Source organism: Salminus brasiliensis, chromosome 5, assembly GCF_030463535.1.
Source record: "Salminus brasiliensis chromosome 5, fSalBra1.hap2, whole genome shotgun sequence".
Taxonomy (NCBI): Eukaryota; Metazoa; Chordata; class Actinopteri; order Characiformes; family Bryconidae; genus Salminus; species Salminus brasiliensis.
In genome coordinates this window covers 26036580-26062350 of record NC_132882.1, presented here as the reverse complement: position 1 = coordinate 26062350, position 25771 = coordinate 26036580, and the positions used below count along the sequence as shown (strand labels likewise).

Here is a 25771-nt window from a genome sequence, read left to right as displayed (position 1 = left end):
AAGTGGCCAAATACCTAAATTTGTCCAAATGCATTTTATTACAGTGGAAAGAAGGAGCACCTACCTTCTCAAGGAAAGATCTCAAAAGCCTGTATGTGTGCTCAGTGGGTGGGTGGGTGGGTGGGTGTCTGGGCTTGATGAGTAGGTAGGTGGGTACCCTGAAAGGCATGATGCACTTTTGATGTACGGCACTGACCAAAGTAAGGTCTTCATAGACAACTTTCGTCATGTTATCTGATTCTGTGAACAGAAGATGAAATATTTCTGTTAGTTTGCTGTCTGCATAACCTCGCATAAACAAATATGCTAAACAAATCAATCAAATGAACTTAGAAGTAACAAATTCTCTATAGAATAAATGTGCTTCACGGTATCTTGCGAATGATGTACATGACAATGTGCTTTGACGGTTGGCTCACCTTCTTACAAACAAATGAGTTCCTCCTTTTCAACTGTTAAATGCCCTTATCTGCAAAGACAACACATCTGCATCAGGAACACAAGGACTTGTTGGATGCACTGAAGGGCTACTGTGTGCTGATTTGCCTTGGGGCTGTTCAAGGTGATGAGCAGGCCAGCAGGATAGTGTTGATTAGAGGAGGAGTCTGCATTGAGCAGCTGAGAATTGGAAGGGGGGGTGGTGGTTCAAAGGTTCACAAAGAATCCAGCAACATTGCAACCTTAAACCAGACCACAGTGTTCTTGAGCTATATTAAGGGATCAATTGTTGGCTAAGGGGCCCACAAGGTTTACTGTACCAAGAGACTACTAAAAGAGTCTACTCTGAAAGATCTTTAAATAATATGGAAATAAGAAGCTATGAGATATTTTAGGTAACTTCAACTTCTTATCTCTCTTAGAAATACAAGCTGCCTCAGCATTTTGTTTCATGAAACTCATAACAAGATACAATCAATGAGCACAGAGGGAGATCACTTATTATCTTATTTGGACAAAATAAAAGAATTCAGTTGAAATGGTACAAATGTACGAATGTCTTCTAAATTGTGTCTTTCACAATTTCAGTCTACCTAGTTGACCAAGTCTACTAATTATGTCAGCTGAACTCGAGACAGTAGCTGCATTGTTTTTCCTCAATTGGCCATGTAACTTAAGAAGTCTATAGTCTATAAAGTGCAGAAGAGTGCCAACGTCTATGACTCGATGCTTTTATTTATGTGCTTGGAGACCTTTACAAGTGGAGCATCTGCTGTGGTCCAACAGGGACTACAGGCTAGTTGTGCTTCTCAATCAGAGAGAGGCACTCAGTAGGAATTTCACAGGGTTATCTTTGTACTCAAGGACAATAGGAAGGAAACAATGTGGCGTAAACAAGACTGTGTCCTTTGGTCAGCCGACGGATATTCATACACGTATATAAATATGTGCATAGGTACTTTAGAATATAGCTTGTAAGATCTGTTTATTGTTTAAACAATAAAATGTGTTAAAGTAAACAATTAAAATCAGTCTTTTTCATTCTATCCCAGAAGTACCTAATGTATTTCAAATATAATAACGCCCCTCATGAATTGCCTTTAGATCATAAGGTCATGTATACGGTGAGGTCTAAATGTCTGAGATCACTGGTGACAGTAAAAAGCCTAATTTTAGCCTTGACATTTACCCTTGGTTTACAATTCTGTTATTAATCGTAATGCATGAACTGCATTATTTTGTAACCCTTTATTTTTTTATAACCCTTTGGTTTAGTATATGTGGTGAAGTCCCACAGGCTTCTATGTTAAGGACTATAAAACTAATGTTAATTCAAGTGAAGGTCTTTATATGAGGTTTATAAGGAAAACAAACGTATAGAATTTCTTAGTATTTAGTGGTGTGTCTCCTTTTGCTTTAATGACAGTGTGGCTTGAGTGGGCATAACCTTCACAGGTTTATGCAAATGCCTAATGAGTACAACCAAAATAAATGAGCCACAAAGGTTTAAAGAATCTTCACTCCATGGAAATGTTTTTCCCAATTGAAAGGTTCTTCACACTCTTCAGTCTCTATTACAAACAAGGTTCCTTAGAGAAACAAAAGTGGTTCTTCTATGGCATTGCTCAAATAACCCCTTTGAAGCACCTTCATTGGGTGAAAGTGGAGACCAGATACAGTGTGTTTAGAGCTTCCTTGGAGGAGATAAGACTTTAAAAAAAGACCTGACGCTGATCTTTTTTTTATTTTGAGGTGTTAACACGGTCGGTGTTACAAATGTGCTCTAATCTGAATCAGTGTCCTGTCTTTTTACCACTGTATTTGGTTGCAACAAACCCTCTGGCCGTGAAATGTACTTTCTAAAACGAGTGAAGTGAATATTCACGCGCATCCTCGTTAGGATAAACAGAGTCGGTTGAGGGGGTCTCATTTCAAAGTCCCTCACACAACCCAGTCCTGAGTTTAGAGGTTAGACATTTGACACCTACTTGTAGTGGAAGCAGGTTACACTGAGAAAGGGAACGAGACTATAACTCACACTTATTGCAGCTGACTTGCACCTTGAGCTGAGTTTCCTAACCTTTACCCTTCAACTGTCCACACTTAGTCTGCCATGGTGGTAATCTTCTCCCGTTTGTCACCCTTTAGTGTTGATGTCTGCGAGAAACTCAAGGCAGTAATGAGAAACGCTCAGCACCTTAGCTCCTGAGTGACATGAGAGGCTGTCAAAGGAGAGATTACTTATTCAATACTCACAACAGGTCAAATGGGCCTTGATAGACCCTTAGTTGATGTATTCTGACACATCCCATTTGTAGAAATTTCATGGTCTCACAAAACAGAAGCACCGCTATAATCATATATCATTTAAACTGGTCAAAAAACAAAGTGACTTTTTGATGAACGTAAGACCTGAGTTTAGCAGGTCTGTAAGTAGAATGTATGCCCTTGTGAACAGCATCCCCAGAACGGGGTCACATGCTGAAAAAGACAACACATAAATGGATGGCGGGGTCAGTTCGCACAAGCTGTTCTTCTCAATCACAGAGAAGCACTTGGCATGAATTTTGCTTGGTTATCTTTGTCCTCAAGTGTAAAGGCAAGGAAACAATGCCATTTCAATACCATGGGGCAGAGTGAAGCATTCACACCAGCTGAGGAATGACCTTGGTTGTGCTTTACCACTCAGAGACAGACAGCTGATGCCTCTCTAATATGGGTAAAAAGCACCTGTGACAGCTTGAATGTGCAGACACTTTGGTAATCCTTCAATCTAAATAAACAAGGTGTAGGATAACTGAAAAAGTGAAGTAAAAATAGAAAGGAAATAAAAATAAACCACCTTTGCTGTTTTTCTAGAATCTGGCTTTAAACTTATGCCCTGGTTGTCATATCCAAGTCATCCTGGGTCATGCCTGGTTCAGCTAACAATATAGCTGAAACATTAATCAATTAATAAAAATCTGCATCTACTTTAAGTGCATCTGAAATGACAGCCTTTTTTACAGTAGGCATGGCACTAATACATACATGCAAATCCCTTTTACTGTTTGTTTCGGATGTTCTGTCACGTCTCTGCATTTCTATTCTCTTCTGCATTACACAGTTGGCATGTGTATGGCTCTCTTTTACCTCTCAGTGGACCCTTGCCGGCATAACCTACATGAACAAAAGAAACTGACCCCCCCCCCCCCCACACACACACACACACACACACAATGCCATCAGTGGTGTCACCAAAATGAGACACTACAATGCATCATATGGTGCCAGCAACCATATTTAGAGGACCCCTTCTATTATAAAAGGGAGAAAGGAGTGACCAGCTCAGGACTGGTTTTCACTTGTGTCATCTAAAGGTAGGTTAAGGGAAGACTCAACCTCTTTAAAACCATTCTTGTGGGGACCTCTGCTTTACATTTCGCAAAAGTAATAGCTCTTCAAAGGTAGTGCTGGGAGTTTTACTACATGATTTCAGCAAGGAGATCGTTTTAGCTGTTAGCATTTTAGAAGTGCTGTATACTGACCACAATGTTAAGGCTAATTGACACAGGCATTAATCTAACGGAATCCTTTTTTTTTTTCTTAGGGCAATCTACCATCACTTCTCAGAGAGGTAAAACAGACGAAGTGAGTAGCCTAAATGCTAAAAAATTGCCAATGCCACTCCATACAGGACCTACTCAGAAATTACACAGACATGATGTTTCTTCTGATTAATTAGCTGTTCTTCCACTGATCTCAGGGTGAAAGATGGGCGACGCTCAGATGGCGGAGTTTGGGCCTGCAGCCTCGTACCTGAGGAAGTCAGATAAGGAGCGCCTGGAGGCCCAGACTCGCCCCTTTGACATGAAGAAGGAATGCTTTGTTCCGGATGCAGAGGAGGAGTACCTCAAAGCATCTATCATCAGTCGTGATGGTGACAAGGTCACTTGTGATACCTCTAAGGGAGCGGTAAGAAAACCTTTCACTTCTACAGGATATGACTGAAACTGATGCTTCATTGATATGAACACCCCCTCACTCCTGAATGTAAAATATTATAATATTTAATATTATAATACATTTACCTACTTGGTTTGACCTCACCTGCAACATTAATAAATATGCTATAAAAAAGAGCACTTCTGAAAATGAATATTGTTCTTTGCTATGTGGCTAAAAGGATTTTAATGACACTCTAAAGAAAGGAAGGGTTTTCAGGGGTTCTTTTTATATAGTGAGAAAGAGAGCCCTAAAAAGAAGCATGCTGGAGGAATGATTCTTCTCTTTGATGGAGACACTGTTGTATATGGTTCTAAATGTAGCACCACCAAGTGTTCTGCTGTGGTTACAACCAAAGGGCGTTTTGATGGTATTAAACAGAAATCTTTTTGCTAAGGGTTTAACATTTATTATATTAATATGAACAACATAGACAATAGTGCTACAGCAGGGGTCTTCACTAAAGTCCAGTTAGAGAAAAATACCAATACTCAAGCCAAGGCCCGGAACATGCCAAAATCTATCTTGCATTATAATTCAGCCATATCCTGTAGCCTAGTAGTTGTATCAACATTTTCTGTGGTCAACAACTGAATGCTAAATCAAATGACCAGTTATTACAATTTACTATTGTAATATTTCAACAATATTTACTGTCATTGAACTGAATTATTATAAATAACATTTCTCACTTCCAAATATGCATCTTAAAATTGATAATTGAAAAAAAAGTGCTTAATAACTCGACATTGCCACAGTCTCAGAACATATGAAGCATGCTGGTTCATAACTGACTGTGGGAAGAATAAAAATGTACAAGTCCATTCTTCACTAAAAGCTCTGTTTTAACTTATCATAATGCACAGATTTGATTGTAGCTGAGTAGTGTGATATTTACAATACATGCAGTTCTCTGGGCTGCTAAATCTGTTATTATCATTATCATTATCATTATCAGTATTAGTCTTACCAGATTTTTTTTTTAGTTTTTTGGCTATAATACTGCACAGGACCTTTATAAGAACTGTCCTATAAAGTGTTCTGCATATACAAAACGTTGTATATTTTTATCCACAGACTGTGACTGTCAAGGAGGCTGACATTCACCCTCAGAACCCGCCAAAGTTCGATAAAATTGAGGACATGGCGATGTTCACCTTCCTGCACGAGCCCGCTGTGCTGTTTAACCTCAAAGAGCGTTACGCAGCCTGGATGATCTACGTGAGTCAGACATGTGCAATTCTTCACTGGTTCGCTTCTTCTGTGTCTGGGAGGAAATACTGAACCTGATACTTCTCCCCGCAGACCTACTCCGGACTCTTCTGTGTAACCGTCAACCCCTACAAGTGGTTGCCAGTGTACAACCAAGAAGTTGTCCTTGCCTACAGAGGCAAGAAGAGGAGTGAAGCTCCCCCTCACATCTTCTCCATCTCTGATAACGCCTACCAGTACATGCTTTCAGGTAATCATTCATCGATTAACTGAAAGAACAAAAACACAGAACTGAATGCAGCACTGAATGTTCTGACATGCAATGTAAAGGTTTAAAAGTTTAGCATTTTAATTAATAACATATGGTCTTTTATTTCAGACAGGGAGAACCAGTCTATTCTCATCACGTAAGTTTGCATTGTGTTACTGTAAGCTAGAACTGTTTCATTGTTCATATATTTTAAACATTTATTAAAGCACATTTATTTACCCTAAAATCACTGCTCTGCACATAGTGGAGAATCTGGTGCTGGGAAAACTGTCAACACCAAGAGAGTCATTCAGTACTTCGCCAGCATTGCTGCTGGAGGTTTCAAGAAGGAAACCACTGATAAGAAGGTTGGAAACACCAAAGCTGTTACATGACTTCATTGACCAATACACAGACAAATACTGTTCCTTAAAACAGCCCCTTCCTGCTGTTCACCCAGGGTACTCTGGAGGATCAAATCATTCAGTGTAACCCTGCTTTGGAGGCTTTTGGAAATGCCAAGACCATCAGAAATGACAACTCCTCTCGATTTGTGAGTGTTTTTACTTACAATTTAAAAAAAAGAGGTTCAGGTGTTCTTTGGTAACATCTATATATAGAACCATGAGAACTTCTAGTGTATCATTCTACTATGAAATATAAAACATGTATATGAAATATTTTCTAACAGGGCAAGTTCATCCGAATCCACTTCGCTGCATCTGGAAAGCTTGCCTCTGCTGATATTGAGACTTGTAAGCATTACTTCAGTCCACACCATAAACTTTTCAATCATTTTTAAAGATGTGATTTTTAAAGATTTGAAAACCTGCTGGCTTTTTTTGGTGGGGGGCACAGATCTTCTGGAGAAGTCCCGTGTCACTTTCCAGCTTAAAGCTGAGAGAGACTACCACATCTTCTACCAGATCTTGTCTCAGAAGAAACCTGAGTTGCTAGGTCAGCAAGAAATATCTATAATCATGAATTGAATGTTTCTTTGAGAAGTATGCATAGCTCTGTTCTGAAAATATTCAAATAAAAGATACATCTCTTTCCTTTTTCACAGAAATGCTGCTGATCACTGCTAACCCCTATGACTACGCCTTCATCTCCCAAGGAGAAACCCAAGTGGCCTCTATCAATGACGCAGATGAGCTGATGGCTACTGATGTGCGTATCAATAGAGCTGTGCACACTCTCACATTTTCATCTCTAGGACAGGGTTTTGGATCTACAGGAATAGACTAAGAACATTCTTCAAAGGTTCCTGAGAGCCAACATTATTTAGACTGAAGAGATGTGCTGTATTTTTTGCTCTAGGAAGCTTTTGATGTGCTGGGCTTCACCCAAGAGGAGAAGAACGGTATCTACAAGCTGATTGGTGCCATCATGCACTACGGCAACATGAAGTTTAAGCAGAAGCAGAGAGAGGAGCAGGCTGAGGCTGACGGCACTGAGGGTTAGTGTAAACTGAAGCACAGTTGATTATTAAGCGTTATGCATTTTCATATGAGGATATTTGAACATCCTTGATGTTTACTGGTCTTCACATTCATTTTCTTACTCCAGATGCTGACAAATCAGCTTATCTGATGGGCCTGAATTCTGCGGATCTCATCAAGGCTCTGTGTCACCCCAGAGTCAAAGTAGGAAACGAGTGGGTCACCAAGGGACAGAATGTCCAGCAGGTGAAATGTGCTTCATGAAAGAGCTACTAAAGAGTAAATAGGAGTACTGTTATATTAATTATAATGGATTACGTTTCTCTATCAGGTGTATTATGCTGTTGGTGCACTGTCTAAGTCAGTGTATGAGAAGATGTTCCTTTGGATGGTTGTGAGAATTAACCAGTCCCTGGACACCAAGCAACCTCGCCAGTACTTCATTGGTGTGCTGGACATTGCTGGCTTTGAGATCTTTGATGTAAGTTCTTTAAATTTTGTTAAGCATACCACTTGGCTTTGGCCTTGGTCAGTCATTTGGTCAGTGTAATTGACACAAATGACTGATTAAATTATGTTTTAAGTTGGCTTTTAATAATTCAACCACAAATATACAGTTCTGTCATTCATAAGCTTCGTTTTAAGCATATAAAGGTCAAAAATGATGTGGGTAATTATTTTTTAACTAAATTACACTTCAAAAAAGACAAATTCTTAGTTTTTGTGTGTGAAAATATGTGATGCTTCATGCATAAAATACCATTGTTGGAACCTGAAGATGCAGAGTTATAGTATGTTATAGTATGTACCATACATATCCTACTCATTTACCTGTGCTAATTATATGACACTTCTCCTCCAGTTTAACACATTCGAGCAGCTGTGCATCAACTTCACTAATGAGAAGTTGCAGCAGTTTTTCAACCACCACATGTTTGTGCTGGAGCAAGAAGAGTACAAGAAGGAGGGTATCGAGTGGGAGTTCATTGACTTCGGCATGGACTTGCAGGCCTGCATTGATCTTATCGAAAAGGTAATTCAAATGCAAACACCTACAGGTTTTATCGGACAGTGAAAGTGTAATTTGACAATGAGTTAATTTTCTGTTTTCTGAATTTCAGCCCATGGGTATCATGTCCATCCTTGAAGAGGAGTGCATGTTCCCCAAGGCCAGCGATTCTACATTCAAAGCTAAGCTTTATGACAACCACCTGGGGAAATCAAATAACTTCCAAAAGCCCAGGATTGTGAAGGGTAAACCAGAGGCTCACTTTTCCCTGGTTCACTATGCTGGTACTGTGGACTACAACATCATGAACTGGCTGGTGAAGAACAAGGACCCCCTCAATGAAACTGTTGTGGGGTTGTATCAGAAGTCCACCATGAAACTGTTGGCTAATCTGTTTGCAAATTATGCTGGTGCTGATTCAGGTATGTGGACTGGATGAGAAATGGTTTATTCTCAGAGGATCAGGTACTGTATTTGATGTATTTGTAATCATTATGTATTGTGTCCTAATAGCCGCGGAGGGAGGAGGAAAAGGCAAGGAGAAGAAGAAAAAGGGTTCTTCTTTCCAGACTGTGTCTGCCCTCCACAGGGTGAGAGGAAGGGAATGCATATACACTTTAGATACAGTATTTAGTGACCATTATACCCTATATATGTGTTTATTCTGCCAACTCCAACATTTTGCTAGAGCTATTTGTGTATAAAGAGCCCAAACTATATTATTTTATATTACCAGTTTGCTTTTGAATCATTGCTAAATATGAAAGCAACTGGACATTTAACATAAGCTATGACTGAAGATCAACATCTGTTTTTTTTTCTCTTTACTCACTGTAACCTAAAATGTAATGTTTATTTTAGATTTTTATGTGAGAGGTGTGTAACAATTTATTTATAATAGCTATACTCGAAGATCATGTGCTATACATCTTCCTTTTTTAGGAGAACTTAAACAAGCTGATGACCAACCTGAGATCAACTCATCCCCACTTTGTGCGCTGCATCATCCCCAACGAGACCAAGACCCCTGGGGCCATGGAGAATCCGCTTGTCATGCACCAGCTGCGCTGTAACGGTGTGCTGGAGGGCATCAGAATCTGCAGAAAGGGCTTCCCCAACAGGATCCTATACGGTGACTTTAAACAGAGGTAATGTTTGTTAACTTGTTGTCTGATACGTAATACATGCATAAAATTGCCCCATCATCGAGAACATGGCAAAATACAAGTTTCACATTTGCATTACAAGGACACTGAATGGCTTTCCAGTTCCACAGTCAGCTAGAAATGCTCGGCTATCAACACACCCACCGGCTTTGCTCTAAATGCATTGGCTGTCTAGTGATGCAGCATTGGTGGCAGTTTGAAAAGAGACGGCTAACTTCATATGTATGGGAGGAGGCATGTGCCTGTCCTCACCCTTCTAGTGTTGGGAGCATTGCAAGTGATAGGGAAGTACTAGTGAGTGAGTGGTTTACTTAACTTAGCTAAATTGGAGCGACAATCATAGAAATCATATGCATTGTCTGATATGACATCAATTATCACAAATATCACCACACAAATAAAATGACAAAAAGGAGAATGCAACATCTGAGATGTTCATAGATGAATAACTACATGAAGTGCATTACCTTCAAATTGCACCTTTTTGTTATGCCATTTACCACCGGCTATTATGTTTTTTTTTTTGTTTTTTTTGGTACACAATTCTGTATTCTGCAATTACTTTTCTGCAGTGTTGTAAAAAAATCAAGTGCAGCAGAGCTTTTGAAAAGTGCATCAGATCAAAACAGATCAACTAAACTTTCTACTGCAAGAAATTCAAGAGTCCAATTGATTTCTACAGTGATTCATTACATTATTTGATTATTTTAGATATCGTATCCTGAATCCTTCTGCCATCCCTGAGGGGCAGTTTATTGACAGCAGAAAGGGAGCAGAGAAACTACTGGGTTCCCTGGACATTGATCACAACCAGTACAAGTTTGGTCACACCAAGGTACGACTTTCTAATAAACAAAGAACAACACAGAATGAAGTTGAAAACTGAAATGTCTTTCTAAACATCTATAGTATAATTATATTATACATAACTTAACATTATATATAACTATTTGGGTTAGTTGTCATTTGTTTGCCAGGTTAAATAAAGGTAAAAAATTCAGAACTATTTTCTTAAATATTTTCTTTTGTCTTAAATCATAAAGGTATTCTTCAAGGCTGGCCTCCTGGGTACTCTTGAGGAGATGCGAGATGACCGCCTTGCTCTCATCATCACTGGTATTCAGGCCCGGTCTCGTGGTCTTCTCTCAAGAATTGAGTTCCAGAAAATTGTAGAGCGCAGGTACGATTATTTGTTGCTTTATTCTTATGCTTCATAAATGTACAATTTAAAATAAATTTAACAGTAACAAATATTTTATTTCTTGCTGCACATGTTAGGGATGCCTTGCTTGTGATCCAGTGGAACGTTCGTGCCTTCATGGGTGTTAAGAACTGGCCCTGGATGAAGCTGTACTTCAAGATCAAGCCACTCCTAAGGTCTGCTGAAGCTGAGAAGGAGATGGCCAACATGAAGGAGGAATTCCTGAAGCTGAAAGAAGCCTACGCCAAATCTGAAGCCCGTAGAAAGGAGCTTGAAGAGAAAATGGTCTCGCTTCTCCAAGAGAAAAATGACCTGCAACTCCAAGTCCAGACTGTGAGTTTATAGTTTGTAACAAAATGAGGCCATTTTATCCGAGATAAACTCCACCTATAATATTTTCCCATCACTGTTCTGCTGCTTTAAAACAGGAGCAAGACAATCTCTGTGATGCTGAGGAGCGATGTGAAGGTCTGATCAAGAACAAGATCCAACTTGAAGCAAAAGCCAAGGAGCTGACTGAGAGACTGGAGGATGAAGAAGAGATGAATGCTGAGCTAACTGCTAAAAAGAGGAAGCTAGAGGATGAATGCTCTGAGCTTAAGAAAGATATTGATGATCTGGAACTGACTCTGGCCAAAGTGGAGAAGGAGAAGCATGCCACAGAGAACAAGGTTATTATTATTTACATTAATAAAATTGGATGATAATCTTTACATTATGTAGAGATTCTTTAATCTTTACAAAAATTCTTAAAATCTGTGCAACTCACTTACCAAAGTAGCATCATTCATTAACGCTGAAGTACTGAAACAATGGTGTAATTTCCAGGTTAAAAATCTGACAGAAGAAATGGCAGCCCTGGATGAAATCATTGCCAAGCTGACCAAGGAGAAGAAAGCACTACAAGAAGCCCACCAGCAAACTCTGGATGACCTGCAGAGTGAAGAGGACAAAGTCAACACTCTGACCAAGGCCAAAGCTAAGCTGGAACAACAAGTTGATGATGTGGGTCTCTTCATTTGCTGGACTACAAGAACTGTGAAAAATAAATGTGTATATATGTAGATTTTAATTCCTTTGCTTTTTTACATGCCTCAGCTTGAAGGCTCTCTTGAGCAAGAAAAGAAAATAAGGATGGATCTTGAGAGGGCAAAGAGAAAGCTGGAGGGAGACTTGAAGTTGACCCAGGAGAACGTCATGGACCTGGAAAATGACAAGCAACAGCTGGAGGAGAGACTGAAAAAGTAAAATTGCTAAAGCTATTTTTGTAAAACTATGACTAATTCAAGCTCATTCAGCTCTTCACTAACTGCATTTCTACCACAGGAAAGACTTTGAGATCAGCCAGCTCAACAGTAAGATTGAGGATGAACAAGCACTAGCAGCACAGCTCCAGAAGAAACTTAAAGAGCTGCAGGTGAGAAGCAGAACAGTTTACTGAGAGTTGATTCATTTAACGAGGCTTCCTATAACTCACACTGTCCTGAATGTGGTAGGCCCGTATTGAGGAACTCGAAGAAGAGTTGGAGGCTGAAAGAGCTGCTCGGGCCAAGGTTGAGAAGCAGAGGGCAGACTTAGCCAGAGAACTGGAGGAGATCAGTGAGAGGCTGGAAGAGGCCGGTGGTGCCACTGCTGCCCAGATTGAGATGAACAAGAAGAGAGAGGCTGAGTTCCAGAAGGTGCGCAGAGACCTTGAAGAGGCCACTCTGCAGCATGAGGCCACTGCTGCTACACTGAGGAAGAAACATGCTGACAGCGTGGCCGACCTAGGAGAACAGATTGATAACCTCCAGAGAGTGAAGCAGAAGCTTGAGAAAGAGAAGAGTGAACTTAGACTGGAGCTGGACGATGTGGTCTCCAACATGGAGCAGATTGTTAAGTCCAAGGTAAGAATGTTGTCTTCATTGTTTATTAATGTTTATTTCTCTAAAATTTTTACCACTGCATTTCTGATGGATGTTCTCTGCTCCAGACAAACTTGGAAAAAATGTGCAGGACTCTTGAGGACCAGATGACTGAGTACAGGACTAAATTTGAGGAAGGTCAACGTAGCATCAACGACTTCAGCATGCAGAAAGCTAAACTACAGACTGAGAATGGTAAGAGCTCTCGGAGATAAAAATGTGGTGTGTTCATAGCATAAGTGCATAACATACAGACAACAGACATATCACTGTAATCAATCCTCAATCAAGGTGAACTATCAAGACAACTGGAAGAGAAGGATTCCTTGGTCTCTCAGCTGACCAGAGGCAAGCAGTCCTACACGCAACAGATTGAGGACCTCAAGAGACAACTTGAAGAGGAAGTGAAGGTATTAAAAATGATAATCAAGCCACACTTTAATGCAATACACTGTGTTATCATATGTTGTTAAATGCACATATTTGTCTCTTCCAGGCGAAGAATGCCCTGGCTCATGCAGTCCAGTCTGCCCGGCATGATTCTGAGCTGCTCAGAGAGCAGTATGAGGAGGAGCAGGAGGCCAAGGCTGAGCTGCAACGCAGTCTCTCCAAGGCCAACTCTGAGGTGGCTCAGTGGAGGACCAAGTATGAAACTGATGCAATCCAGAGGACAGAAGAGCTGGAAGATGCAAAGTAAGAAACGACAAACATAATTACTTTCATATTTCCATGTAACTTTTTATAAAAGCATGAATGTTTTACAGTGTTTGGAAAAAAATAGTCTGAACGAAACACTGCCTTGCCTTTTAGGAAAAAGCTGGCTCAGCGTCTGCAAGATGCAGAGGAAGCTGTGGAAGCTGTCAATGCCAAATGCTCCTCTCTAGAGAAGACCAAGCACAGACTACAGAATGAGATTGAGGATCTCATGGTTGATGTGGAAAGATCCAATGCTGCTGCTGCTGCTCTGGACAAGAAGCAAAGGAACTTTGACAAGGTGATAACATTTTCTTTTGGGCATCAATAAAGTACAGCTGGGAGATGCCCTCTGTTTAGAATTCACTGATCCTAAATATTGTTTTCTTTTTTGTTGAACTCAACAGATTCTCGCTGAGTGGAAGCAGAAATATGAGGAGTCTCAGACTGAGCTGGAGAGCTCCCAGAAGGAGGCTAGATCTCTTAGCACTGAACTCTTTAAACTGAAGAACTCCTATGAGGAGTCTCTTGATCACCTGGAGACCATGAAAAGGGAGAACAAAAACCTCCAAGGTATCCATGCTTGTTTAAACTTGTTTGTAACAGTGATGGGGAATTTCGCATACTAATTGCTATGTTTCCTGACAAACAGAGGAAATTTCTGACCTTACTGAGCAAATTGGTGAGAGTGGCAAAAGTATCCATGAACTGGAGAAAATTCGAAAACAGCTGGAGCAAGAAAAGGCAGAAATCCAGTCTGCTCTTGAAGAGGCTGAGGTACAGTATTACTTTACTGTGTGCAGATGTTAACATTCTGATGTTGGTGTTGTGAAATACAGTTTAAACTAAGTACAGTATTGAGTAATTCTGTTGCGAACTAATAGGCCTCCCTTGAGCACGAGGAAGGAAAGATCTTGCGGGCTCAGCTGGAGTTCAATCAAGTAAGGGCTGACATTGAGCGTAAGCTGGCTGAGAAGGATGAGGAGATGGAGCAGGCCAAGAGGAACCAGCAGAGAGTGGTGGACACCTTGCAAACCTCTCTGGAGTCTGAGACTCGCAGCAGGAATGAAGCTCTCAGGATAAAGAAGAAGATGGAGGGAGACCTCAACGAGATGGAGATCCAGCTCAGCCAGGCTAACAGGCAGGCCGCAGAAGCACAGAAACAACTTAAGGGTCTCCATGGACATCTGAAGGTATGCACCAAATAAAATGTGATGCTAAAGTCATTGTATTTTTTATTATTCATGAAATTCTAAAATGCATAGGGACTTTTTTCCTTCTAGGATGCTCAACTACAACTGGACGATGCTCTCCGTGGTAATGACGATCTCAAAGAGAACATTGCCATTGTGGAGAGACGCAACAATCTTCTGCAGGCTGAACTGGATGAGCTGAGATCCCTGGTGGAGCAGACTGAGAGAGGCCGCAAACTGGCTGAGCAGGAACTTCTGGATGTCAGTGAGAGGGTTCAACTTCTGCACTCCCAGGTAAGAAATCTGTGGAACTAGCACACAATGTCTTAAAATATGAAATAAAACTAACAAATCATCAAACGCAACACCAAAAGGGAAAACAAATTCTGAAAGCCAGAACTTTACATTTCAAAACACAAGCCTGCTGATCTGCTCATCACTTCCTCATATACGCTTTAACATTTGTGTCTATAGCACTGAAATTGTGATATCTTTGAACACAGAATACTAGCCTGCTGAACCAGAAGAAGAAGCTGGAGGGAGACACATCCCAGCTTCAGACTGAGGTAGAAGAGGCTGTCCAAGAATGCAGGAATGCTGAGGAAAAAGCCAAAAAAGCCATCACTGATGCTGCCATGATGGCAGAAGAGCTGAAGAAGGAGCAGGACACCAGTGCTCACTTGGAGCGCATGAAGAAGAACATGGAGCAAACCATCAAAGACCTGCAGCACCGTCTGGATGAAGCTGAGCAAATCGCTATGAAGGGTGGCAAGAAGCAGGTCCAGAAGCTGGAAGCCAGGGTGAGTTCATGATATTGGCTTGTTTTCAGTTTAAAAGCACCCACTGTTTTTGAGTCTTTACAAAAGGGATTTTTCATGGATTTTGTAGGTGAGGGAGCTGGAAACTGAGGTGGAGCTGGAACAGAGAAAGGCCAGTGATTCTGTAAAAGGCATTCGTAAATATGAGCGACGCATCAAGGAGCTCACCTACCAGGTAAACAATAAGTTATTGTGACAAATATAGAATAATTAATAATAATAGAAGAATAATTAAAGCTGTGTCTTTTACTGTACAATGAAAATAATCACTGCAGAAACCACAACCACACATTTATTGCATCAAAATGGTCTCTTTTCCTACTTTTAGCATGGCTTGACTCTTCTGGACAAAATCTTTTAAGATTCCCTATATTTTTACTCTCTTCTCACAGACTGAGGAGGATCATAAGAATCTGGCCCGTCTTCAGGACTTGGTAGACAAACTGCAGCTGAAAGTTAAGTCCTACAAGAGAGCTGCAGAGGAAGCTGTAAGTAATAATTTAAGAATCATGTGACTTGCCATTGCCTTTCTCCTTTTCTTTCAACTCAAACATGATTTTTAATTTTTTTTTGGCAGGAGGAACAGGCCAATTCCAATCTTGGAAAGTTCCGCAAGCTGCAGCATGAGCTGGATGAAGCTGAGGAGAGGGCTGATATTGCTGAGTCTCAGGTCAACAAGCTGAGAGCCAAAAGTCGTGACACTGGCTCTAAGGTGAGTGGGCGGGGGAAAATGTGGTTAATTTGAAAGAAACACTATGCTGGGAAAATATAATAGGAGTAGTTATTTAATAACACAGTATAGTATCTTATTTTTATATGAAATAATTACAAATCAAATTTCCACAATGTTTTGACTGTTGAAAAAATATTCTAGCACTTATTTGCTAATATATTATAAAGTATATCAGGCAGAACATACAGTTGTGTGTGAAACTTCAGGCACTCCTGACTCTTAGCCACATGACACAAGTAGTAAACACAGACTCTGTAGATAATCAAACATTAAACTCTGTGTTTTATTGTAACCTGTGCAACTGTTTGGGCATCTTGAAGAGTCAGGACTTAATCACACCACATTATCCTGTTGTAAAAGCCACCCTGTTGCAACTATTTTAAGAGACTATTTGATATTTATAAAGTCACAAATATATATAAGATATATATAAGGTCACATATAAGGGTTTCTTCGTATGACTCTTACATAAAGATTATATAACAGTGATTATGAGACAGTGCAGCAGTGTAGAACTGAAACACCTCACTCTGTAAGGTGTCTAAATCTTTGCACAGACCACATTGCTGATTTGTATTTTTATCTTTTATGTTATGAAAGATACAGTTCCTGGCTATAGAGCCTATGCTTACTAATTCTCAATTGAAAAAAGACAAAATCTGCTGCTTGGATACGTGTGCCCAAACTTAATAGTAACATAATAGTAATTAGTAATAAGTTAAAAAGTAAAACTACTGTATATAATATGCTCTTACACATGTGCTATGCTCACGTCAGCTCAAACTGTTGCTCAAAGCATGTTCAATCAATGAAACTATTTAACAAAAAATCTTACCTGTTTACATTTCTCTTTTTTCCTTTTTTTCACTTTCCAGAAAGGACATGATGAAGAGTGAAGCTCTCGTGTGGACCTCACTTAGAAGCTTGTTTTTTGTGACTCACCACAAGTTCTTTGCCTGTAGCTGTATAGAATAAAGTTAATGTGCAGTTGAAATCTCTGTTTGTGATGTCAGTGTCTACTGTTCAATGCTGGCCTCCAAGGGCATCTGAATATTAGAGCTAAGTGTGATAGATCTAAACCCTCCAAGGTGGCAGAGCTCCAGGACCAGAAAGGAGCCCCAGGATTGAGAACTGCAGAATAAAAGTGCTTGCAAATTATATAAAAAAGGTGTGTCAAAATAACTGATAACTGATAAGTCATAACTAAGCCAGGCAGTGCTCCAGTCTGTCAGGATGCTGGAAAGAAAAGAAAATGTCAAGTGTATGAACTTCTATAACCTGACCTACAAGTTAGAATTCTCCATGAAATTCCATTAAAAAGTTATAGCATGAAAAGTCTAAATATTTCAGAATGTGTTTTTAAAATTCTTGAAATTTAAAAAGTCATTTATTTTGAGTAGCACTATTTCATTTGACACTACAATCTAAGCCAAACAGGGTTTTGTAATGATGATGAAAGTTTACTATCTACAAAAGGTTTTCCAAAAAGGTGAAGAATCCTTCAACCAGACAAAGAATAATAATAGCCATCATAATTGTATGCATAACCACTGTATGACTAAAACAAAGTGTGTACAAAATGTTACAATCACAGCACAAACTGAACTGCAGAGGTATGTGTCTGAAGCCCTCTGATTAGCAGGGAAAAAAGACAAATACTACAAAAAACAACACTTACTGACCATGGGTGCTAATACAGACTGCCACCAAATGTAATGGGCCATTTAACATAATTGTGGCCAGATTTTATACAATTTCATTGTTAACCTAAATGTATTAAACTAGCATGCTGCTTACACATTACACAGTCTAAAATATGCAGAAGAGGTGTGACAACTATTTATTTGTAATGGTAAATGTACTGGGTATTCTAATGTATTTTAAAACTGGTCCTGGGACAGATTTCTGCCATGCAAAAAAAATAAAATAAATAATAATATTATTCAACTACAATGAACAACCCACCTCAGCCCTTGTAATAATTCACCAGCCTATGATGAAATAAACATATGATGCATTAATATTCATGAATATATTACACCATTAATATTATTTAGGATTAATAATTATTTGACAGTAATAATGTATTAGATTTTTGAGGATGATTTTTCAAAAAAATCTTACACCACATTTCTGCATGAGGAAAGATTTGCATGAGGAAAGCAGATACTGATGCTAATATGCCATCAGGAGCAGAGCAGTTACCTATTTCCACCTGTTACCATAAAAAATGTTTTGTTTAAATACAACTAGTTACTATAATCCATGATAATTGCTGTACTATGATTATTTATAACCCATGCCACACATAATTGAATCATACCTTTGCATTAATATTGAATGAATTGCTACCTAAACTGAGTGTCTGGTGCAATGAGCATTTGTTGCTAGAGTTTTAATTACTCATATAATATAAATGATCCTAAAATATGCATAGCTAAAATCATTCATTCTAGGTAGTATGTCTCCCACATCTATATTTTTATTGCTCCACCCTATACTTTCTGTCTCTGGACTGAATTCAAGCTTATGTTAAACTTCTCACCGCTAAAGAGTGAGGCATCCTGAGCAACAATTTCATTTTAGGAAAAAATCAACAAATTACTAGTCATGACACCATTAACTACACTAATATATATTTCTTATTCCAAGAAATAGGGGGAAATGGTATATCATACACAATTGTCTAAATAATTACCCTAATAGCTAGCATGCCTAATCACTGAGAATAAATGGGACTGTGCTAGTTAGCTAGCAGCCCAGAGCACTCATTGACGAGCTGACTGAAAAGTTTCCATTTATTTTAAACAAAAGTTTAAAATGTGATGTTTTATTTGCATTATTCTTCACAGACCTGTTCCAATAGACAGTTTGCCTGGGCAGTATGACCCAGATTAGCAATTTATGCTGGGCTACATGATGTGAAAATACTGATTATTAGTGATGCCCAAGTTTTTATTTTTTATTTTTCTGAAAATCAATAATTATACAATGGTATACACTGGTATAAAAAGTAAAACTGTCTTACCAGATCTTACCACATTTCTTTGTTTACACACAAAATCATATTACCTGTGTGTTTAGCTGAAAGAGAAAGAGAGAGCTCAAGTGAAACAGATGAATTGATGTTTATATATCATCGGTATAGCACGGATTAGCAAGACATTCATTGCACCAAAATTAGTCATTATTAATAAAGTTCACTTCTCGATTAACATTGTATCATATGTCACAAACACTGTCATTTAAACCTTTGTTTAAAGAAATATCGAAATCTTTTCATGCATACTCTTAAAGGAAAAACAGGTTAAACTTACCAGTAGCACCATTTTCTAAGTAAAGAGATAACTGCATCTCATGCAGTCCTTCTACCCTACAATTAAAACCCTACTACATACCTCAAGTGGCCAAGAGATGTGAAAGGAAGTGAACTAAATGTATTGCTTATGCTGCAGTGATGCTGTAGCCAACACTATGGTGCTGATTAAAGGAGGAGCTGGCATGGAACAGCTGAGTATGAGGAGGAGGTGTCCAAACGTTCACTTAAGAAAGCACAAGGCAACAACCTTCAATCACTCACAGTTATATTAAGACCAGTCCTCAGCTGAGTGCCACAGTACATGACTTTGATGAGGGTCCCAGGCTCACGAGATGGTGTGAAGAGCTGGCAGTTATTTTAAGACTTTGAAATGTCTTGTTGCTTGTTAGAAATATCTCTAGATGCACTTTTCCTTCATTAAACTAAGACACATGAAACATCTGTAATAAAACAGTTTGAGTATCTGATAAATGAAACCAATGATACTTTTAGGACACAGGTCATTTCGGTCACTGAACAAAGCGTGCCCTATGTCTTCATCAAAACGATAATGGAAGGCCATGTAACCCAAGTAGTGTAGAGGGTCCAAAAAGGTTGCCAGAATTTGCAAGGTGCAAAGATTTATGTTGGAACCGTCACAGAAGGACCACCTGCTACCACCCAGATCTCAATGCACCACAATAGCATAGCTGTTCTTCTCAATCAGACAGAGGCACCCAAGAGGAATTTCACAGGGTTATCTTCGTCCCCAAGGACAAAAGGAAGGAAACAATGCTCCGTAAACAAGTCACTGCCCCCCAGCTAAAAGGACAGCAACAGACGTCAAGGTCTATATGAATCAAAGATCCAAGGAGGTGCGAAGGACACGACAACTGTCTTTCTCAAATAAGTGAAGAGCATTCATCTTCACTGCTATTGTGCTTTTGGCATAGTGATGCTTCTGATGCTATTAGAAAAAGCTCAGGCTTCTAAACATCAATAACTGAATAACTTATGTTATGACAAAGTTATGGATCTAATGTATGTTCTGTTAGAGACACAAATAAAAAGAGTGCAATTTCTGACCATCACTCACAACAGTACGTCCCAACTGCTGTACAAGTAACAGACCTGCAAGGCCAGGGGTCATCTAAGGACAAAGGATTAATGATCCTTTATAACACAAAAGCAATCAATGAATTATTATTAAAGAATCAAACACTTTTAACAGGTAAAAAATGAGCTTGATGGCTTGTTCATAACTAGACCACACTCATTTAACACACCACACCCTTGTATGCACATTCTCCACTCTTCTGATTTCTTCTTAAGTTTCATGTTTTGAAATTATGGATTACATGATTACAAAACATTCATACACTTGAAGCAAGACAGTGGCAGGACAGGAGTGAAAAACTGCTTTACAGAAAAAAAAAACACAAAATAAGTTGTACAGAAGATCTAGTGAGATATGAATACATTCAAATTGTTCATGCCCTCTCAAACACAGAAGATAATTGTCAGGTGTACTATGCATGTTCTCTTTCTGTGATCTGCGTGCCATACAGCAGAATTCAGATTCCCCTTAAGACCCCTGATGACTCAATCAGGTCATATGAACGTATTGGCATTGTGAGATAAAGACAGCAGAGTCCCTTGATACGCAGTTGCTATGTTACAATTCAGACCGTTGACCATCTGTCCCACCAAACAGCAAAGTCAAATGCTTATCGTTCTTATTTATGCATATGAAGTCTCTACAGCTGGTAGTATAACAGGATCTGTGGTAAGCTTCATATAGAGCAAGAGCTGTTGAAAGTTTACTGTAAAATCTTGTATCTCCATTTTTGCTGATTTTCACTGACATAATATTCTTTATGTTGTCAGAATTTAGTGATAAATGGCTTGGAGTCAAATAATTTTACACTAACTTCCAGGTTTTTTTCTTTTTCTGTAAATTTTAGAAAATATGAAGATTTTCTTACGACAATATTTATGCCACTTTTCCAACATTTCCTTTGATGTCGTAAACAAACCAATTAATTTTTTTTCTGCTCACAGGTAAACTAATTTGATTTAGATGGGCAAAGACACACATATCTAAAAAAACACGTGGCCTTAAAAAGTGCAACTTGAGACATACCCCATTTGCAATTCGCTGTAAACAGTGTTACTAGTGTTAGACTATTTTGGATTTTTTTTAAATGTAGTTTTGTACTCAATAAAGAAAGAAACTGAATTTAAAAATCATAATGGTAGTTAAAGCTGTAAGGCCTTGCGTCCTACAGAGCATGAGCTGATGCTAATAGAGAATAAACTAGAACCTAAAAAAATGCACGTATGGCTTTTTTTGTCTGACGCTTTTACCCAGAGTGACTTACTTTTGAATCAGGTTACACAGATACTGTAAGTGAATGTACCATTAGGAATTTTTCTTTTTGGTGCAGCATGGTGAGTTTGGCTGGTCGGGGAAATGAACCCTAGTCATCCACAGGAAAGGCTACACCACCTGCGCAAGAAAAAAAGGTTTAAAAAGCATTTTTTTTAAACAGGCCTGAATTCACAGCACTGTTTTGACGTGACTGACGCATTGATAATGTGAATATATTGTAAATAGTAAATATTTAGCAGTTTGAGAGATTAGGTCCATTTCCTCTTACAGCCTTGTGTCTGAGTCTATAGGTAGCTGCTAAGTATACTGCATATTCAGGCTTTACACCTCTTCAGTTCAGTGGAAGCTGTGAAGCTGCGACAGGTTTCAACTGTCAGCCACCTGGTGGCATCTCACTCTCAGCACACTTTCTGAAATTATAATACAGACTTTTGTTCAAAAGTTCAAAAACATTGCATTTAGTGTTTTTTCACATCGAGCGCACTTCTATGCACAATTACAATTACAGTATTTTGGAGAGAAAATATGCAGACATAATGGCATATTTATTATTATATATTTTAATGTTTTCCAATATGCTAAATATATGAACTAAAAGAAACCATGCTTATTTGGAAGATAAGATAACATTTTTTCACTTATTTTCACTTCAACAAACATCAGTTATAGAAGACTGCCCAAACCTTTGCAAATAATTCTTCAATTAACTCAATACCAACTGTCCATCACATTATTTCCACAATGTCACCATCACAGTGAAAGACAGGGAAGGGTAATAAAGGGATATTTTAGCAACAATATTACTACTTTTACACACGTTCACAGTATGAATAGCGTTTCTAAAAAACCTACATGACTGTTAGCAGGAGGTTCTTGTGGTTGTTGTGAAGGAACTAAGGTGCTTGAGGTTCCTGTTGAGCACTGGTCAAAATGACTTTACAACCTCTGTTATCTCAAAGTGGAGGAAAACTGGTCTGTAGCAGACTGTATTAAGCTAATTCGTTTAGTTGATCCCACTCATTTTGAAGAAGATACTGTAAATGTGTAGACAAGTAGAATCTCCTACTGTAACTGCCTGTGTGCAGAACGCCTTCTAGACGTAATGCTTTGCCCTGTATTGGGTCTATGTCAGTTTTTGAGTGCATGAGAAAATCGCAAATATCTTGTCTCTTCAAAAAGGGAATTTTTCAGGAGAAGGAAAATCCCTTCTTAACTTTTAGTTTGAATAATATTTATTGGCCTGTTCATCATGAAATTTAGACATAATGATAGATTTGAATTGTGTCAAAAAACAGATTCAAGGTTTTCCAAGAAAATATATGTTGAATTACACATTTTGGAGAATCAGATATGTAGCACAAGCAAAGACAATGGCATATTTAATGTTATATGTTTAAATGTTTCCAATATGCTAAACTTAATAGCAACTTAAAAGAAATTGTGCTCTTTTAACAGATAATTTCCTGTTCAAGAGTGCGGAATTCACTTCTTTTCAATTAGAAAATATTTGCACAAAACACTGTATTATACTGGATGTATTAGAGAGAGAGAGAGAAAAGTACTTCTAATATATCTAGTATGGCAAGTAACCTTGCAAAGACAGAGAACACATGGTGGGGTTCCGTCAGCTATGGAACGCAAGGAATTACTGCTGAACAAATCAAGTGTGTTTGAAGCATGCGAGAGCTTCTGCATCTCCAATAGCAGCCTACCCATTGTTCAGTAAGTGCAAAGGGTTACGTTGGTGGCCTCGCACAGCTGGGGGTGTTGAGTACTTGAGGGACCTGCACAGCTGAGAATGGTCCCCTTAAGTGTCACTATGGACTTCAGGATGGAATGTTCCACCTACAGCAGCTAATTGAGGAAGCCGTGGACTGGGGGCATGGTGTAAAGGTGTCAGTCCTCAGCATAGTCTTCAAGAAGTCACAAGACTCCCTGCCTCTTAAAATAATTGTGTTAGCACCTGGTAGTCGCCTTCACAGTTTCCTCAACTGACACACGACATCTTGGCAGCTTTCTTAACCTCTGACTTGGAGGAGCCTGCCTGGCTTTAGCAAAGGCTCAGCACCTTTTCCTCTGAGCTCTGTGATGATCAGTGGGGCTGCGTTCCTACAACCTATGTTTGTAACACTGGTGCAGTGAAATAGTGGATACGCTAAAATGTGTTTCCAAATGGCCATGTTGAAAAAGCAGTGGTCACTAAATGACTTGATTGTCACCCTCTAAACCCAAGGCCAGACATCCCAGTATGCTGCACCAGGGTTCTAAATTAAAATAATCTTGAAATGATAGGATTTTCACAGGATTCAGTCACACCACAGATAACACAGTCACATGTCAGAACATCTATTGGCCTTTATAGAATTAGGCAACATGTAGCCTGGCTTCTATTTAGCTGCCAAATAAGATGTTGCAAATTAATTACCCCCTTAGAAATGTGGTGCCAGTTCACAGGCGCAGTTATGATGTTTAGTAGCATCTCTGTATGGTTCACACTGGCAAATAAAACAACTCAAGATCAGCAGCAGATAACTTATGTCTGTGTAGCGTCTTATGCTCGTAATATGCTAAGATAATGGGATTCTGTCATTTACGTATCTATCCCCTGTCCCTGTTGCCTTCAGTCATGTTCTCTAGCTCCAAATGGACACAAAATCAAAAACACTCAAATTAGTTACTCAGCAAATGCATTCCTACTGAAATGTATCAGTAAATGTATATTCTTAACAACTTTACAATTCTACTGGATATTTGCAGCTTTCATTAAGTTTATGTTATCTGATAAATGCATAACAATATTTGGATGAAAAACTGGCTAATAACAGCTTAACTGTTTTAGCTTGTTTGCTTTCCATGGGTGCTTATAGGCCAGTTAATACAACACAAATATATCTTGGCTCACATATCGATGCTACTTACACCGAAAACCAACAAGGTATATTTCCCATTTTTAGTGTGTTTAAAACCCTTTACTGATAATCTGTTGTTTTGTCAGTACACAGTTTGACCGATGTGGTCAGTAGGAACCAGCTCTAATTTCCTATAATGTGAGGCAGGCCATACACTCTTAAAAATAAAGCTGTTTTTAAAGAAGAACCACTTTCAGTTCCATGAAGAACCATGTCTGTACCTTTACATCAAATGATGGTGCTTTAATGGTCCTTAACACTAACTGTTCTCACAGTATAATTTATGCCCAAACCATCATTTTGCAAAAAAATATTATTACAACATATGACAGAAACACCCTTTTCAGCAATGCTTCTTTACGCTCTGTAAGACCTCTAAGATTGCAGCTGCTATATGTACTCATGCAGGAAATTGCTTCAAAGGCCTTTTGTGGTAAATGAAAGGACTTATTAAACATCAAACAGGGCATCTTTGTCCTCTACAATGCAACAAGAAGTGTAAAAGGGTTAAGTCTTACTGACTTACTCGGTAACAAGTGGGACACAGGCCTCAGATGACTCAGGTCAAAGCACAACATGTCTTCTGCTACAGAATTAGTATGCTATCCCATGATGCCCGTTTTGATGAATGAACAATTATTAACAATTAACAGTGAATATATATGTCAAAAATGTCATTTAAGCTTCAAATGTACATTCAAGCTCTTACTGCAGTAATGACATGATCAGCAATAGACCAATGGAGAATATCAAAGTTGTCCTGATTAATAAATTGGCTTATTTGATGCATAAATGCATTTATTAGAAAACAAATTGGTTTTAGTAACCAATGCAATTAAAAATCGAACACAATCTTAGGCATGTGTCACAGTCTTATAAGGAAAGAGGCAGCTTGCTGCATAAGAGGAAAATCCAAAATAGACATTCCAACATCCAGTGTTGTTGCTCTTGTTGACATGTCACAACGCCATGAAAGAAACTCCTAATAAGGGAGGAGGTGATTCAAGCCACGCAAGTCTCCTCCAATCACTTGGGGGGGTTTTGCCCCCAAATTAACTGGGCTAGTGAGGTCATCAATGCAAATGACCATTTTGGGATGATCAACTTCCTTTAAAAGGGGAACCCTAGG

General features: G+C 38.9%; 1 protein-coding gene across 1 annotated transcript; it reads left to right on the top strand.

Moving 5' to 3' along the window:
- The first annotated feature begins 4191 nt into the window (after positions 1-4191).
- Positions 4192-17037, top strand: smyhc3 (slow myosin heavy chain 3). The gene is made up of 37 exons (XM_072679979.1): positions 4192-4392; positions 5500-5643; positions 5728-5884; positions 6014-6041; positions 6150-6252; positions 6345-6437; positions 6576-6639; positions 6743-6841; positions 6951-7054; positions 7205-7343; positions 7454-7572; positions 7658-7807; positions 8189-8359; positions 8448-8757; positions 8849-8925; positions 9278-9483; positions 10213-10336; positions 10545-10681; positions 10780-11035; positions 11131-11373; positions 11531-11707; positions 11801-11946; positions 12029-12119; positions 12199-12588; positions 12675-12801; positions 12898-13016; positions 13103-13299; positions 13417-13600; positions 13707-13872; positions 13952-14076; positions 14184-14492; positions 14583-14786; positions 14996-15292; positions 15381-15485; positions 15703-15798; positions 15888-16022; positions 16919-17037. The coding sequence occupies exons 1-37, from the start codon at positions 4192-4194 to the stop codon at positions 16937-16939; spliced, it is 5814 nt and encodes a 1937-aa protein (XP_072536080.1). The 3' UTR covers positions 16940-17037.
- The last annotated feature ends 8734 nt before the right edge of the window (positions 17038-25771 follow it).